Here is a 16,364-nt window from a genome sequence, read left to right on the forward strand (position 1 = left end):
GTGCGAATGCTTTTCAACCACTGCATTTGTAAAATTTTTAACTATCATTGGTTTTTAATGCAGATAAAACCGTTTATCTCTTTCTCCTTTTTAAATATTTTTTTTGCCAAGTTTAGACATGTGGAACATACATACATAACTTGTAATGAAGATGAGGGAAAATAGGTAAAAAGCGAGAGAGTGAGAATAAGCTTTTCATGTTTGCTCTCCAGAAGAACCCATTTAGAGGTCAGAATAGCCAGCATAATTGATTCCTGCCAGAGGCAGTATGAATTTATATCTTTACCCTTGACGTGACTTTTAGCCTATATTTGTTTAGCCATTTAAATTGTTGTAGCCATTTCTTCCAACCATGCCTTTGGCAGTCTCATTGTTGACACTTATACTGCACTTCCTCTGCATTTCAAGTCATAATTCCTGGAAATATTTTTTGAAAGCAAGCATGTAGGCTACAACTGCATACTGTGCAACTCTAATCCCAAGAGTTAAAGCTTTCTCAATTAAAGCAAGCATTGTGTAATATAAGGTTTATTTCCTCACAGGGAAGTTCTGACTAGATATTGAAATTGTAATTTTGATGTTATGTTAGCTGGGAGATGTCAATGTAATGCTTTGAAAATGTAATTAAAGCTGTTTAGAGAAAAAAGTTGATTTTAAGGTGTCCAGAAGATAAATTAAAGGAATTCAGTTGCCTTTTATTGAAGGGGGGAGAAGGGGGCAATTTATGTTCAGAAGCAGAATTTTCATAATTAATAAGCCAAACTGTCATTCCCCTAGAGATCCTATTATTTAATACATCTGCTCTGTGTATCAAACACTTTTGAAGTGTTCTAGAGTTGAACAGAATCCCATTGCATTTGAAGACAAGGCATTACAGAGCCAGCAAAGCTGCTCTTTACTGATGCAGAGGTGCAAAGTGTAGGGAGGAGTGTGTGTTTCCTAGCAGTGTTGAGATGACTGTAAAATTCCCTGTCCTTCCAATGGCTCTTTGAGCAGGACTGGTTTTTCTCTTGTACTGAGGTTTGGTTGTGGCCATTGAGGACTGCAGGTCTTCTGCTTCTGAGTAAGGTTTCAGGATTAGTCTCTAAGTCACGTCTGCTTAATGAAGGAAGAAGCAAAGCGTTTGGAGGTTAGGTGTTTGAGAGAGAAACGTTTTTAATCCCCAGTGTTTGTGTGGTTACCCTTCAGCATGGAAGCATAGCTCGTGCTGCTGGAGCTCCCAGTGCTCCACAGTCACAGTCCAGTACCTCCTGGAGGGAGGTACTCTGACCTGCCCTTCCAAGAGCAGAGCATAGGTCACTCTTCCTCTCAAAACATCTCTCCTGTAAAGATCAGCTGCTGAATGGGTCTCTTGTTAATTTACACAGCAGTACAGCTAAGAAACCCACCCAGGTGCTGGAGAGCAGAGTCTGTTGTTCAGTACCTGCTGCCCCTAAGCTATAGCTTAGTGGAGAGCGTCCTAGTCCTTTGTTTAGGTGGAGATCATTTTGCTGTAGAGAAAATAATGCCAAGATTCATAGTCCAAAGAGGGTGGGCACAGGTAGCAGCCAAGTGCTGTACTGTATTTATTGTATTTTTGGTTTTATTTATTTGGGTACATAAACAATTGCTCATGAATTTAGGCCTGGCCCAGCCTTTCTGTTCCTCTTCCTTGTCACCATGCTTTGCACTCATAAGAGATTTTTCTTTTGTTCTTTGACACCTTACTTGGAAGGACACGAAGTTTCAGGCTCCCAGGGAGACCTCAACCGTAACTTACTCAGATACCTCAAATCTCTGTAACTTTGGGTATGTGCAGAAGTGCCTTTATGCTAGGGGAACCTGAAAGTGAGACCCTGGAAGACCTTACATGCCTTTGAAGAAGACAATTTGGTGACAGATGGCAGAGCCTTCTTTGGTCTGAGGGACAACTAATGACAAGGACGTTGGAGTAATTTCATAGTTTCTGGTTGCTCCAGTGAAAGCAGCTGTTGCTCAGTCAGCAGGCGATAATCAGCCATTTGTATGTCCCTGTGCCCTTGCAGGGGGGAGACTGAGCAGGTGTAGCTGTGAGATGTCGAAGTGTACCTGTTGAGATGGCACATCACTCCCTCTGTTCTTGTTTTCTAATCATAGGAAATACGGCACCAGTTCCAGGAGCAGGCATGTGTTGGCTGTCCTGGGGACCAGTGCTCCCTCTGCATTATTCTCATGAGCTGCACCTTCTTGGGATTCTGTGTGAGAACCCCGGGTTTGGTCAGGGGTCTCGTGTGGTGGTAAAGTCTCTCCTCCAACCCGTGCTTCCAAGGAAAGACTCTGCAGCCTCTTGCTGTTCGGTCTCAAGGCAGTTTATTGTGAGTTATCTACAAGATTGTCTTCTCGGGCTGCAGCTGTTTGGTCAGCAGCCCAGGCAGAGACACACACACACCCTGACACCCTCTCTGTCTGCTGTCTTCTTCTCTCCCCCTGCCCAGGGCTGCTGCTATCTTTTATATGATATATTATGTGTTACATGTTTACAGTTTTTCCCCAATACCTACTACCTATGGTACAAGGTGCTTTTCTACTCTAAACCAATCCATAAGTGCCAGCATCACCAAGAACATGGAGGCAAGGAAGAAGAAGGAGGAAGAACAGGTTCAGCCCACTTTCCTCCATCTCAGAACTTCTGACCCCCATGTACAAAGTAAAAAACCCCTGTACAGGTGCTAAAACCCCCCTGTACAATACTAAAAATTTTTCCCCTCTACTTTGCAACTACTTCTATTATACTATCTAACCCTTTGTGACTGCTTGTTCCACCTTCAAAGTTGGTAACTCATTCCATGGCTCAAACTCAAAATCACAGCTGTTTGCAGCTGCCTGCCAGGGTCTAAAATGCTTCTGACAAAGGCCTGGAACCTCTAAAAATGTCTGAGAGACATTTTGAGTTCCAACAATTCTGCATCTTGTTTTGGGGATTATTAACTCAGAATTGGGAAGAATCTGAACAGTAAACAAGTGCTCAAGTGTTTTCAGACCTGCACAGTTTCTTGCTCATTTTCTCTTCCTCATTCTTTCTGATGGATGCTTTCATTCCCACATTAAAAGAGGAGTAGTGTCAGCTAGAAGCTGTGTGGCTTGGGGAGCTCCCCAGAGGTGGGCAGGTTGTTAAGGGTTGCACAGCTGTGGGGTTGGGAGTGTAGGCAGGAACATGCCAGGTGCTTTCCAGCAGCTGCAGCCATTGGACAGATGCCTCAGCTTTGGGATGCAGATCTGAATGTGCAGTTCCATTTGTGTCTCCATCGCTGTTCCCTCCCTGCACACCCTCAAATATAAACGCATTTCCTAATTCTCTAAGGGATGAGCACTCTGCCTCCTGTGTAATGTAATCACTACTGAAATGGAAATACCGCTGTAATACAGCAACAAGATGTCAGTGATTTCTCCTCAGCTGTCCCCACTTTGTGGAGGGTACCTGTGTAGTTTTGTCTAGTACAGCAGCTGCTGGACACTGCTGCCTTCCTGCTGCTTACTGTCCAAAATACTGTAGAGATTGAAACTGCAGTGATTTTGAAGGGGGTGTGGCTATGGTTTCAGAAGATGTGTTTTGTTGTGGTTTTTTACTTCTCACAGAAAACTAATAAGAAACTTGTTGCCTCAGGAGACCAAGTCAAGTGAATTTCTAAGAGGCTGGGCTCTGTCATATAGCAACATTTCAAGTCTCATACTTAGGGGAAATTGGCTGTAAGGATGAGGAAGCAGAGCTGTGTATCTGCAGTGGTTTTGGCTGGATTTTGCATCCCATTGCTTTCCATTGAAGCATTACATAGTGACTACTGCTGGAGACAGGATATTACACTTGCTACAATCACATGTGTGTTTTTTAGAGCTTTTGATTCTCAAGAAGTGAATTAACTCCCTTATTATAAAACTTCTGTTCTAATCCTTACAATTTAACAATATCATTAAAATGTTGTATAATGTATATGGAATTTCTAGTTTTGACTTACAAAGGCAAGTTTAAACCTGCTCATAAGTCCCTCCTGCTGTGTTTAGGAGCTGGCAGACAAGGTAAAATGCTTTGTCAGCAAAGCAAAACAAGTAATTAGAACTAAACTTTGCACCGGGAAGAAACCACTGTGTTCTTGCAACCTCAACTCATGAATTTCATATAGACAGGCTTCAGTAATTGCAGAATTATGATTTGGAATTAGACTTACAGACTGTAACCTGGTGAGTCCTACGTTTTCTTTATTTTTTTTTTCTTACTGTGTTTTCTCAGGTTTTTTTTGTTTTTGTTTTTGTTTTTTTTTGTTTTTTGTAATTCTCATATATCTGCCTTTATCTTGTTATGACTCATACCATGCTGAAAGGTTACAATTCTGTTCACATTGTCACTTTGTTTTTTCCAGGGAAGAAACTGGTGTTGGGGCTTGAAGGGAGCTGTAGAACACATGGGAGACATTGAAACTACTTAGTGTGAGGCCAAGTGTGAGCAAAGATAGCAGACAACCTGCTGAAGTGCTGTGCTTGCACTGCCTCTGTGCTAATTGAAAAGATAAGAGAGACATGGACTAGGGACAGCATTCTCTGGCTTCTGCTGCCAAGTGGCAGGATACAGCTCTTGTCCACAATGGCTAAGCTGTCAGGCCTCTGCCAAAACCCAGGTGCCCTCATCCAGCCTGCCTGCTGGGAATGGTTCTGGCACCTGCTTCATCCTGTATAATCCAGGAGAGCTAGAAGTGGCCTGAGCCAAAACCGTGAAATGTGCTAATTGTTTAACGTTTTGGCCAGTACTGGAATCTCTGCTTTAACCTGTCTTCTTTAGTAGCCATTTAGCCCAGTTTATGCAAGCTTCCTCATCAGATGTGTTGGGTTTTTAAACACAGTGCCATAGAAATGTTGGTTGGAAAGGAGTTCTGGAGTGTATCTAGTTCAGTTTCCTGGAAGGAGCTGAATGCTGCTGGTCCAGAATTAAGGAATCATAAAGGTAGTTGTAGAGATTTTAATAGTTCTGTCTCATGAGGAATGTAAATGAATTTTTTAAAATTTTTCTTGCTTTCAGTGGGATTGGGCAGAATCCTTTGTCAAGTCCATAGTGCTGGGTTGTGTCTCCCTGACAAGCACAGTGTGTCACCAATCCCAGACAGACTTTGCCTGGATAAGTGTTAGGAGCATTTGTCTTTGCAGTGCTGCAGGCAGGATGGTGGCAGCTGTGTGTCCTCTGGGCAGGCTCCAGCTGTTCTTGATCTCTCCTCAGTTAGTTAATTGCATGCAGTATTTCTGCCTCTGCTGTGTCACGGTTTAGGGGGAGTACTCCTCAGTTTAGTGCTCCCACAGAAGCTCTCCAAGGCACGCTGCTGCTCACCCACTCTCCGTCCCCTCCCCCTTGCCGTGCACTGGAGAGGAGAATAGGAGGCACAAAAGGTGAAGGTCGTGGCTTCAGATATTTTTTTAAATAATTTTAATAATTTTAGTAGTTAATTTCAAATTACTGGAAATGGCACTGAGATAAGAAGAGGAACAGTAAGGGCAACAATATTCATGACAGAGAGTACAAGAAAAGAAATGTTACTACTCACTGTGGAAACCCGCAATAGACAACACCAGTTCTCTCCAGCTTGGAATTGGAGCCATGAGAAACTTCTGTTCCCTGGAAAAGACTCCCTTCCCCCTGCCCCCAGTAATGATGTGAAGTGGTACAGAATAACCTGGGTGTCCTGGCCATGCCCCCTTCGGGCTGATGCAAAAAACCCTGCCCTGGCTGGAACCAGGACATGCTGCTAAATTTCTGCATGAGTACTTAGCTTTATAATGTTCTACTCCATCTCAAGAATATATTAGGCATTTCATTTCTTAATTTTGGTATCACAGAATAATTTAGGTCAGAAAATACCTCAAAGATCATTGAGTCCAACCATTAACCTGACCAGTTCATCACTAAACAATGTACCCAAGTGCCACATCTACACATCTTTTAAATACCTCCAGAAATGGTAACTCTGGGGTGACTTCCTTGGGCAGCCCATTCCCATGCTTGACCACCTTTGTGTTGAAGAAATCTTTCCCAATACCCAGTCTAAACCTCTCTGGCATTGGTTGAGGCCATTTCTCCTGTCATTTGTTACCTGGAAGAAGAGGCCAACCCCCACCTGGTTAACAAGTCCTTTCAGGGAGTTTTAGAGAGTGATGAGGTCCTCCCTGAGTCTCCTTTTCTCCAGATTGAGCAGTCCCAGCTCTCTCAGCTGAGTCACTTTCTAGACCTTCACCAACTTCATTGCCCTTCTTTGGACTCACGCCCAGCTTACTGTTATCTGCAAACTGACTGAGGGGGATGGACACTTGATCCCCTTGTCCAGATCACTGATAAAGATATTTAAACAGGACTGGCCTCAGCTGAGCCCTAGGAAGCACCACTAGTGACTGACCACCAACTGGATTTAATTCCATTCCCCAACACTCTCTGGGCCATCCAGCCAGCCAGTGTTTGCACCTATCCAAGATGTAAGCAGTCAGTTTCTCCATGAGGATGCTGTGGGAAATGTTGTCCTGTCTTTCATAAACCTGTGGGAGCTGGGAGAGGAGGACGTTTGGAAGGCAGTTGGTGTCTTTACCTGGTGTGGGTAACTTCTGAAATCCAGGTAGTTATTGAGCACAAATTCATATATGGTTTTTGTGCCTTCACTCTCTTTTATCTGTCTGTAATATTGGAATTATCAGATGAAGTTCTTAAAGGGTAGTGTGAACACTGGTTACGTCACTTATATTTAGCATTGGGAACTATAGTGTTCAGGATGATTTCTTCTTAATTTCATCCCTGATTGTAAACATTCCTTCCTTCTGTGGCAGCCAAAGGAGGGACCAAGTCCATAATTTTTTTCTTTGTTTGAAATTTTACAACGTAACCTAGAAGATAGGGATGCTGTTGACATAATGGGAAAAATACTCCCTGAAAGCAATCTGTTACAGATTATTCTAGTGAAATGGTCACCTCCATACATGTCAAGTTAGAGTAGGATTTAAGATTTTTTTCTTCTCTGTGGCTTCACTCTCCTAATTAGTCATGTGTAATTTCATATTAAATGATTATTCAAGACCAGAAGTGGCAATTTATTGCTATTTTGAAACAAAAATTACTTTGGAGTTTATGATTGCATATTCTGCAGGTGGATATTTCAATGCCTCATTGCCTCTGTTCCTGTTACAGGTACATGTGACAGCATTGCAGCAATGAGTGGAATTTTAAAGAGGAAGTTTGAAGAAGTTGATGGCTCCTCACCTTGTTCCTCTGTGAGGGAATCAGATGATGACATTTCCAGCAGTGAAAGTGCTGACAGTGGTGATAGTGTCAATCCATCCACTTCTAATCATTTTACCCGTAAGTACTAACTCTCTGTACCTAAAGAATTATTCCTATTTCTCAAAATAAAATAAATTTTATGGTTAGATAAGAATGATGATTTTTAATTGAACATAACATAAACCAGTCTTTCCATGATGTTCGGTTTGTGACTTGCTCAAAAATACTTAGTAAAATACTCTTACGTTCTTTTGACTTCTTGTCTGTTAGACTGTTGTAAGTTTGAAGTCTCTTGGAAGCTCCTACCTATTTGCTATTTGAATTATGTGGCTGTTTGTTGTTAATGTTAGGAGTTATGTTCAAAATAGTTCAAGCAGGTACTGTAGGGAAAGTGCTTTAGCTCAATTTATTTTCCTTAGCTAAATGTATTGCAGCTGTCAGCTCTCTGTAATACAGTATTGGTGAGAGTTCTCTAAAAGCAATATAAGCTTTCTTTTATTTGGAACTGATGAATGTTGTGTATGGTAGACATTATTTCAATAGTTTCTATTTTACCAGAGGATATTTCTGTGCTTCGCAATGGTTTTGGGTACAAATAAGAATTTGGTCTTAGGTTAGCAAAGCTATATTTGCAGCATATATTTCTGGGAATGATGAATTTACAGTTTATGTTTGCAGTTTATGATACTTGTTTCAGGTGGTTATATGATTTATTAATAGTGAACTACATCTTCTACAAAGCAGGGCTTTGCCTCCTTCACCCCTGTTGCATTTAGATCTCCTCTATAGAGTTACTCCTTAAAAGCATGAGCCAAGGAGTAGGTGAGGCTCCTCATTGCTGCCCGTCCAGAGCGTGCTCCATGTAACCGAGTGGTGTGGATGTGCCTGGAAATCACGTTTATAGCATGTGATATGAATATTCTTCTGACTGACTTGCCTTCCAGATGCTGCTGTTTAGTTTGAGTGGGCCTTTGGGTGTGAGGGTCTGAATCCTCCCTGCTCTGGTAGGGAATGTTCATGTGCACAGGAGGGACAAACACAACTTTTGACATGGATTCACATGGAACACACTTGAGGTGCTACATGATATTTAAGATGCAGTGCTAGCTGGGGACCTATTTTATTGAAGTGCCACAAAGGAGTAAGTGACCCAGTAAACCTCTTTAGTAGTATTTAGAAATCTAAATTTAGGTTAGTATTCAGAAAATTGTCTTGGGGTCAATACCATCTGCATGCTGCTATATTAACATTTACATCTGTTGAAGAAGTTAGTTGATTATTCATCATAGACTGAAAACAGGCTTTTTACATCAAACAGCCATTCCCACCCACACAGAAGACGACAATTTTATTGTGAATACGTGTGTAGGTATTCAGTGAAAGGGAATGATTCAGGGGACAAACTTGGAAGTTGTAGTACAGGCATAGGCTTTGATTGTAGTAGACATAATAAATAATTTAGTTTAAAGGAACTTCCCTTTCTGTAAGAGAAATGACAGTATTTCAGTGTTATGATTAATGATTTATCTGAGATATTTGTGGCCAGAGTAATAAATGTTTACCTGTGTGTGCACTGACACATATAGAAATTGTACATATTGCATTTTTCTAAAAATATATTTGGGTATATCCATTGACAATATAGAAACAGAAAAAGCAAGTAGTTTGTGTGTGCATTGATAGTATTTTTTAAAAAGTATTGTCTTTAAAATAGATGCCTCAGCCAAAATTCCAAGAAATCAAATGCAGAACCCCTGTTTTACTTAATAGCTCTTGCATGATACTCACCTGAAAATTACATGCACATGGAATGTATACTAACAAAACTGATAATAATGTACATTGGAAGGTATTTGCTTCAGGCTTTAAACTCATTCATCTTCCATAGTAAAAGAAAAGAGACAAGCTTTTCTAAGTTGAATATTTGAATCTAAATATAAGGTTGAGTTCTGTGAGACTTTTTTTCAGTGAGCAGACTGAAAAGAGCCAGTGCAAAAAAAAGGCCAGCGAAATTCCTTGCCTCTGTTACATGCCTGAATACCTCCTTGATGGAGGTTATCTTCCTAAGCTGTTTCCTGACATGTTACACCATTTTCTGTTCTAGTTAGTGAGACACTGTCAGATCCTGTGCACCATCTTTTTTCTGGTCTGTTTTTATATAGGTGAATACGAAGGTGACTATAAACTCTCTTTTACTGATTGGAAAAGGGGGGAGGGTTGTGTGACCTGTAGTCAACATCACGATCTATATATTAATTCTTAAACTGAGAATTAAAAAAAAAATGCTAACGTGGTCCTCTAAGTCTTATTTTTTCTTTCTATTTGACCTGACAAAGAGATAATTCTAAATTGCTTGTACCTACCATCTCTTCAGCACTTTAGAAAGTAGGCATTTTGTATATAGAGCCATCTGGCACAGCTGATGCATCTCTGTATTTACACAACCCTTGAAATGATATGTATTGGGTCAGATAAACAGGAGCCTAGCAAGAATTCTGCTCAATTAGTCTTAAAGTCAGTTTAACCTGCCAGCTAAATGAGGCACACAGCTGCTGTGGATCATTCAGGTGGGGCAGAACTACCAGAAGATAACTTTGTTCTCAGCAATTAACCCTGTAGTGTGATGGTAGAAAACACATGACTAAGATGGCCCTAAGTGCTATTGCTTGTGACTATTACACAGAGTTTCTTTAAAAATATATCCATTTAAACAAAGACAGCAACAACAAGAAATTAATAAATCCCTGCCTAGGTTGCAGGCAACTGAGACAGTAAATAAAAATTACAGTCCATAAAGAATAGACAAATTTTAACATTAGCATTTTCTTTATAAGGTGTGTATATTTTTACATATCTGCACATTTTTAAATCTCTTAGCAAATGGTGATGGAGTGCATTCATTACTGCTGGCAGATATAATCCCTGTTGTGTATTTTACTTCCCTTTCTCAGTCCATTGAAGTAATTTCAGTTTGATTCAGCAGGTCATTAGTCATTGCAGATTTACTTTAATGGATGCCAAAGCGTATTACTAGCTAGTCCACATGTCTATCCCATTTCACAGACCTGCCTTCATATCAGAAAGAAGGATGTTCATCTTCAAGTAGCAGTGCAAGCATTGCACATAAAGTATTAGTCAGGACTTAGGCATACATGGGATACAGGGCTGGAGCACTCAAAATGCCATTGGAGCTCCTTTCAGTTGCCCTGTTCAGTTCTGGCACCCCACTGCTGTGTTTCATCTGCTCCACAGCAAGCTGAAAAACCTGGCATTGCTGTTGAGGAAGTCAGTACAGCACCTTGACCATTCCTATATTCTGTGCACTGAGGAGCACTGAGTTCCACATTCCAGCTCAGCTGTGGAGGAATATGTGCCCTGCCAGGGAAGGGTAATGAAGCTCGTGAAGGTTCTGGGACATAAATCCTATGAGGAGCAGCTGAGGGAGCTGTGGGTGTTCAGCGGAGAAAAGGAGGCTTAGGAGAGACCTTACTACTCTCTACAATTCCATGAAAGGTTGTGGCAAGGTGGGGGTCTCTTCTCACACACAAGGGGAAATGACCTCAAAGTGTGCCAGGAGATGTTTAGGTTGGATATTAGGAAAAGTTGCTTCACTGAAAGAGAAGTTAAGCATTGGAGCAGGCTGCCCAGGGAAGTGGACAAGTCGCCATCCCTGAAGTATTCAGGAAACAAGTAGACATGGCACTTCATGATGCAGTTTAAAGGGCATGATGGCATTCAGTCAAAAATTATTTTATGATCTTGGAGGTCTTTTCCAACATTAATAATTTGATTCTGTGATTCTCCCTGCTTTGGTGGGGTACCTGCCTCTAAATGCTTGGTGTTTTTTTTCTGATACAGAAGAATACACAAATTTAACTTACAGAATCACATGCAATTGAAATACCTGTGGGGACCTTGTGAATTCCTGTTTTTTTGTACTTTGGTGCTGGTAATAACTCCCTATACACATTAATTACAGATGCATCTCTTAAGAAACATAAGGAGCTGCTGCATTTCTCTGCCATTTCAGCTTCAGTGTTCTGGAGCTGACACTTCTCTTCCTCACCTGCAGAGTCACTTGAGATGGCCAGCAGCAGCAGCTTATCTGAGAAGGTGATCATCACCAACGGGAGGTGGTGCCATCACACGGTCTGGTTGATATCCTCCATCAGTTATCTCTCTATTGCCATTAACATTATCACTGTCATGAGCAAGGTTGTCCTGTGGCCGTAATCACAGGTCCCACCATTCCACTGATCAGGGTACTGTCTTCAGAGTACTTTTGGATGTACTTTGGTTCATTAAGAATGGGCAGGTCACTGAGGGCTTTGAGAAAACCCTTTGGTCTCTAAGTGCTCCTGCCATCTTTTGATTTTGCTGTTAAAGATAATGAAGAATTTGAAAACACAAATACGTCCCCATGGCAGTCCCTTCAACATGCCCTGTAAAGCACTGTTTGAATTTTGTAGAGTTGCTAACTTACCGGGATTGCCTCATCTATGTGTCCATGCATAATGTGAAAGAAAGTGTGAAATCCTTAGGAAGGTGTGGCTTCTTCTGAATTATCTTCATAGAGGGATGAAGTTTTATTTGGTGTAAACTCAATAGCACAAGACACTACCTGAGCTTTGAATTTAAGCTGCATGTTTAATTGCTGGTTAATGATAGAAATCTAAATGAGTTAGAAGTGGTGGTGATGGTTTTCTATGGGAAAACATGTGTAACTAAATTCAGGCATTCATTCCTTTTTTCATGGCATCTTGCAGTTATTCATGTTGTTAGCAACCAGGCTTGGAATTTCCTTGTTAATGAGGAATATGTTCTTATTGCTATTTGTTGACTCATGTTATGAAATGCTAACAGGTTGAGAGGTTCTTGTATTTTATTTCAAAATAAGTCAGCTCATCTGAGCATTAAAAAGCAAGAAATGCAAATAAATTCAATGAAATGTAGTGCAGTGTCTGCACAAACTCAGAATGAGAGGACAGGGTATACCATGACAGCATCTCTTCATCTGGAATAAGGAATACTGTGGTGAGAATTGTTAAAAATTGAAGAGGTGTTATAAAGCAGGCTCCCACAAGATTTTAGAATGGTTTGTGCAACTAATTATGTTTCTATATTTTTAAATAAGTTCTCTGTTATAAATTAGTGCATTTTGCACACAATACAACCAGAGAGACAGTTTTTGCATTACATAATGATTTTGCTGGCTTAGAAAACATCAAACAAAATTGTTTTGTCAGAAGATGTTAATGATAGATACATAAAATATGGTTGTAAATGCAAAGTGTCAGTCAGCTGAATGGGTAGCTGTGTTTGCATGAAATGGCCATTCACAGAAGTCACATGTAGGATGGGACAAAGGGTTGCCTGTACTCTGCTGTCATAGGAGAGCTCAGTGAATGCAATTGTTATTCATGGGTGTTCCTGCAGGGATCCCTGGTAGGATTTTCCTCCTCATGAAGCTGGGGCCAAGGTCAGGAATAATCACCTATGGAACAGCAGCTGGCATTTAGAGGACATGGTGAGACAGAGAGCACTGAAGCATCTCCACTCCTCCCCACAGGCTGATGATACTTGCAGGGTGGAGAAACGGGACTAGTATGATGTATGTCACAGAAAAGCACTCTGGAGGTAGAGGGTGCAGAGGAAGTAAACTTAAAGCTTTCACTGAAATGTTAGTGGTCAGGCTCCAGCTTCTGGTATGCATCCTAACAATTAAACATTTCTGCAGGATATCAGACAAAACAGTTAACAGTGAGGTAAAATGCTTAAAATACTGATTAAGTCCTCTCTATTCATGTCAGACTTGTCTGTGAGTTAGTAATTTTCAAAAACCTTTTCAAATATGACTTAAATCTGGCATTCCCATCCAGATCCTTCTGTGAGGTGAATGTAGGTTTGGTTTTACCCTAAAGGAAGCTACTAGAAGGATAGAGCAGTGAAGTGTTTAGGTAGGTGGTGGTGTTCCACAGCATCGTCCCTCTTCTCTCAAATTTCCACTAATTTACAACTGAGTATGCAGTTCCCTTCTAGATTTCAAGATTCAAATTTCTTCTAGAAAATACTTCTCTTGTCCTCCAAAACAAACATTTTTGTTTTGGAGGATGTATTTTATGTCACAGGATTTCCTCTTAATGAAGATTTCCAGCATGCAGGAAAAGTGTTTCATCATTCATGCTTGGTAACATGTAAATTGAGTGTATGGAGACTCTTAGAAAATACCTTTTGGAAGACAATGGGATTGGAAGAGAGGTAAGAGAAAGAATTAGAAGCAATTTCTGGATGCAACCTTTTCCTAGATTTTCTATGAGGTTTGGGAAACAAGATGGGTTTTATAAGCAGTGTTCTGACCTGGATTACCAGGAGGGATTAGACTTTGCTGTTCTGTGGTGTTAGACTTGATGAAACACTGCACGGAAAGTCATGGAGCAGGTGGAGAATGGTGCTAATCCTTCTTGCCACAATGATTTATATGACACCAAGTATGTAAAAAGCAGACAAATTGGTAGTAGAGTGTAAGAAATGCAGCATTTCTATGGCTCTAAGATAGAGCTTTAATCCAAAAGGCTGCTTCACACATGTTTTTTCCAGCCTTTTGAAATTCTCACGTGCCTAAGATACTTCTGCACTGGTGACAATGCATTGCTTTGCCCTCATTGATGCAGGAGTGTGAGTAATTTGCTGGGGAGCCATATGGTTCACATTTATTTTAATGTGTCTTTGACATCAGGAGAATAGCTGAGACAGCAGAAGAAAGTCTTTATGTCTTGGAGTTCAGCCAGAACTGAGATCATTCAAGTTTTGTAATCAAAGAACTACCAGTTTTCAGGGTAAAAAATGTTAGAAAATCATGATGAGCTTAAAATGACATTCCTATCAGGATTGTATAAAAATAGGAAGCAGATTTTGCATTTGATGGATGAATTCAGCTTCAGTGGGTGCTTTCCTTAGGTGGTGGTTTGGATTCCATTTCAGCCACCAAACACGCAGAAGGAAGTGCTGCATCTTCTGCAGGTTTCACACTGCTGGAGCTCCACTGCCCAGCTTGGAAAATGAAGATGTTGAAGGGCAAATGGACAGTGCTGCTGCATAGTGCCTTGGACATATGAGAGAGCAAGTCAGGAAAGCTTTGCTTCAGTCTGCCAGCATATTACTGCTCTTGCTTACCTATATAATACCTTATAGTTTATTCATATACAAATGAAACTTGGGTGATTCTTTTAAGCATAGGTTGGATTGCTAGTGGAAGTACTGATTTTCCCCTTCAGAAAACTGCTTTTCATGGGATTTTGGAGTTGAATGGGCCAATGATGACAAGAAATACTACGATACAAGAAATAAATTATTACCAAGATACAAGAAAGAAATGATGACTAAGTATGATAAAACCTGAATTTTTCAAATTTTCAGTAAATTTTGCTGGGTGTATATTCATGTTTTCTAACAGATCAGAACATACATATTTATTGTGTTCTTCTGCTCTATCTTGAGCTACAGTGTCCTTAGCAGTGATTCTGGCAGATTTAACATACTGTGTAAGGTACAGTGCATGCAAAATAACAAATGCCCCAGACTCTTGATAAGGTGGTAGTTCTGTTTTGGTTGGTTTGAAGCAAAGTGTTTGAATCAGTTATAGAGCACTTTGTCCCTGACACTGGAAAATATTCAACATTTCTATTCAGTATTTAATAGTATTTTTGAACTCACATCAAGGCAGCCTTCTGCTCAGAGATTTTTAGGAAGTGTAATAGAGCAAGAACACAGTGCTTTGTGGTGCTGACTGTGCTTCTTTCCATGTCCTTGGTAGCTGAAGTGGTCACAATTCTCATGTCTCCTTGCTGACATTCTAATCTGTGCTTTTGACTAATCAAATACTATCCTGTAAACTCCTGCAGCTCCTGCCAGATCTGTTCTTGTAAACAACATTTACATAAATATTAATATATTCTAACTCCTCCTGACAGTAGCATTCAGGAGATGACCATGGAGTTCTTCACAGGGCCTTAGCTCTGCCCTTCATTGAACTCTACCAAAAGATAGGCTGTGTTCCAGAAAAAGTTATCCCACATATTCTGAGGGCTCTGAATGTTTGCATATGTGTTTAATTACAGACTGTCATATAATTTGTCTGACTCAGAACTATAATGTTAATAAATAACAGCACAAACTTTAATGGCATTTACAACAAATGCATGTCAGCTCTCACATTGTCTTCATATATGTCTTCAACCTAGTGCTGAATTTACAGTGCTGGTGACGCTGAAGTTACCGTGTGTCAACATTATAATGAAGCTCATCTTAATTCTGTTGTGACAGTTTTAATCAGTGATATATCAAAAAAACCCCACAAACAAACAACTTTGATGGTTTGGCATTGACAATTCAATTACTGAAATTGATAAGAACTGTAAAAAATTGAAGACATGCATTAGTGGGTTATTTTAGACAGCCCATGACATCTGCAGTCATAACTGAGAGACTGCTGACCGAACTTTGGGGCATAAATGTATGGCAGTGCTTGAAATCCATGTTCTAAATTTTGATGCACACACATGGGAAAAAATGCACATAGTGTAAAAGTTCATTCATGGTATCTAGTTTTTATCAGAGATAAATGACCTTCTTTTTTTTTTTTTTCTTTTCCTTTCTTTCATCTGAGGTTAACTAGATCACACTCTTCTGTTTAGCTTCATTTAGCTATTAATGTTAGTGTGTAGGTTGTGAATAAAACTTAGGGGTCCTATCTCTACCATAATGAGATTGAGACTTGAAAAAACAGAAGTGCTTTTGATGCAGCATTTGTCATTCCTGCCAGTAAAGCAGCTCTGACAGGAGTTCTACAGCTAAGATCTAAACCAGGTTACTATCAACACAGACCTTGTGTCATAGATACTCAGGTTTACAGATGAAGGTTCAAAGATTTGTGTGATTCTCTAACTTGTGAGATTTACAGGTGCAATTACCTTTGATTTCTTCATTAACTGTATGTGTATATATACTTTTTTTCAAGAGCAACTTTCCTTTTTTTTTCCTTGGGTATTTTACAATAGTTTTATTTTTCATTTCATTTGTGACTGGTTCATTTATTTGGCAAAAA

General features: G+C 40.2%; 1 protein-coding gene across 5 annotated transcripts in view; it reads left to right on the forward strand.

Annotated features, from left to right (window-relative positions):
* The window catches only part of CSRNP3 (cysteine and serine rich nuclear protein 3), a 101,564-nt gene that overhangs the window by 66,481 nt on the left and 18,719 nt on the right, over positions 1-16,364 (forward strand). For all 5 annotated transcript variants that reach the window (XM_021528589.4, XM_021528588.4, XM_021528591.4 and 2 more), the window contains one exon: positions 7,169-7,339. In XM_021528589.4, the coding sequence (XP_021384264.1) occupies positions 7,169-7,339 (171 nt within the window). The remainder of the gene's footprint in view (positions 1-7,168; positions 7,340-16,364) is intronic.

This window comes from Lonchura striata, chromosome 7 (genome assembly GCF_050655825.1).
Source record: "Lonchura striata isolate lonStrDom1 chromosome 7, ASM5065582v1, whole genome shotgun sequence".
NCBI classification, from domain to species: domain Eukaryota; kingdom Metazoa; phylum Chordata; class Aves; order Passeriformes; family Estrildidae; genus Lonchura; species Lonchura striata.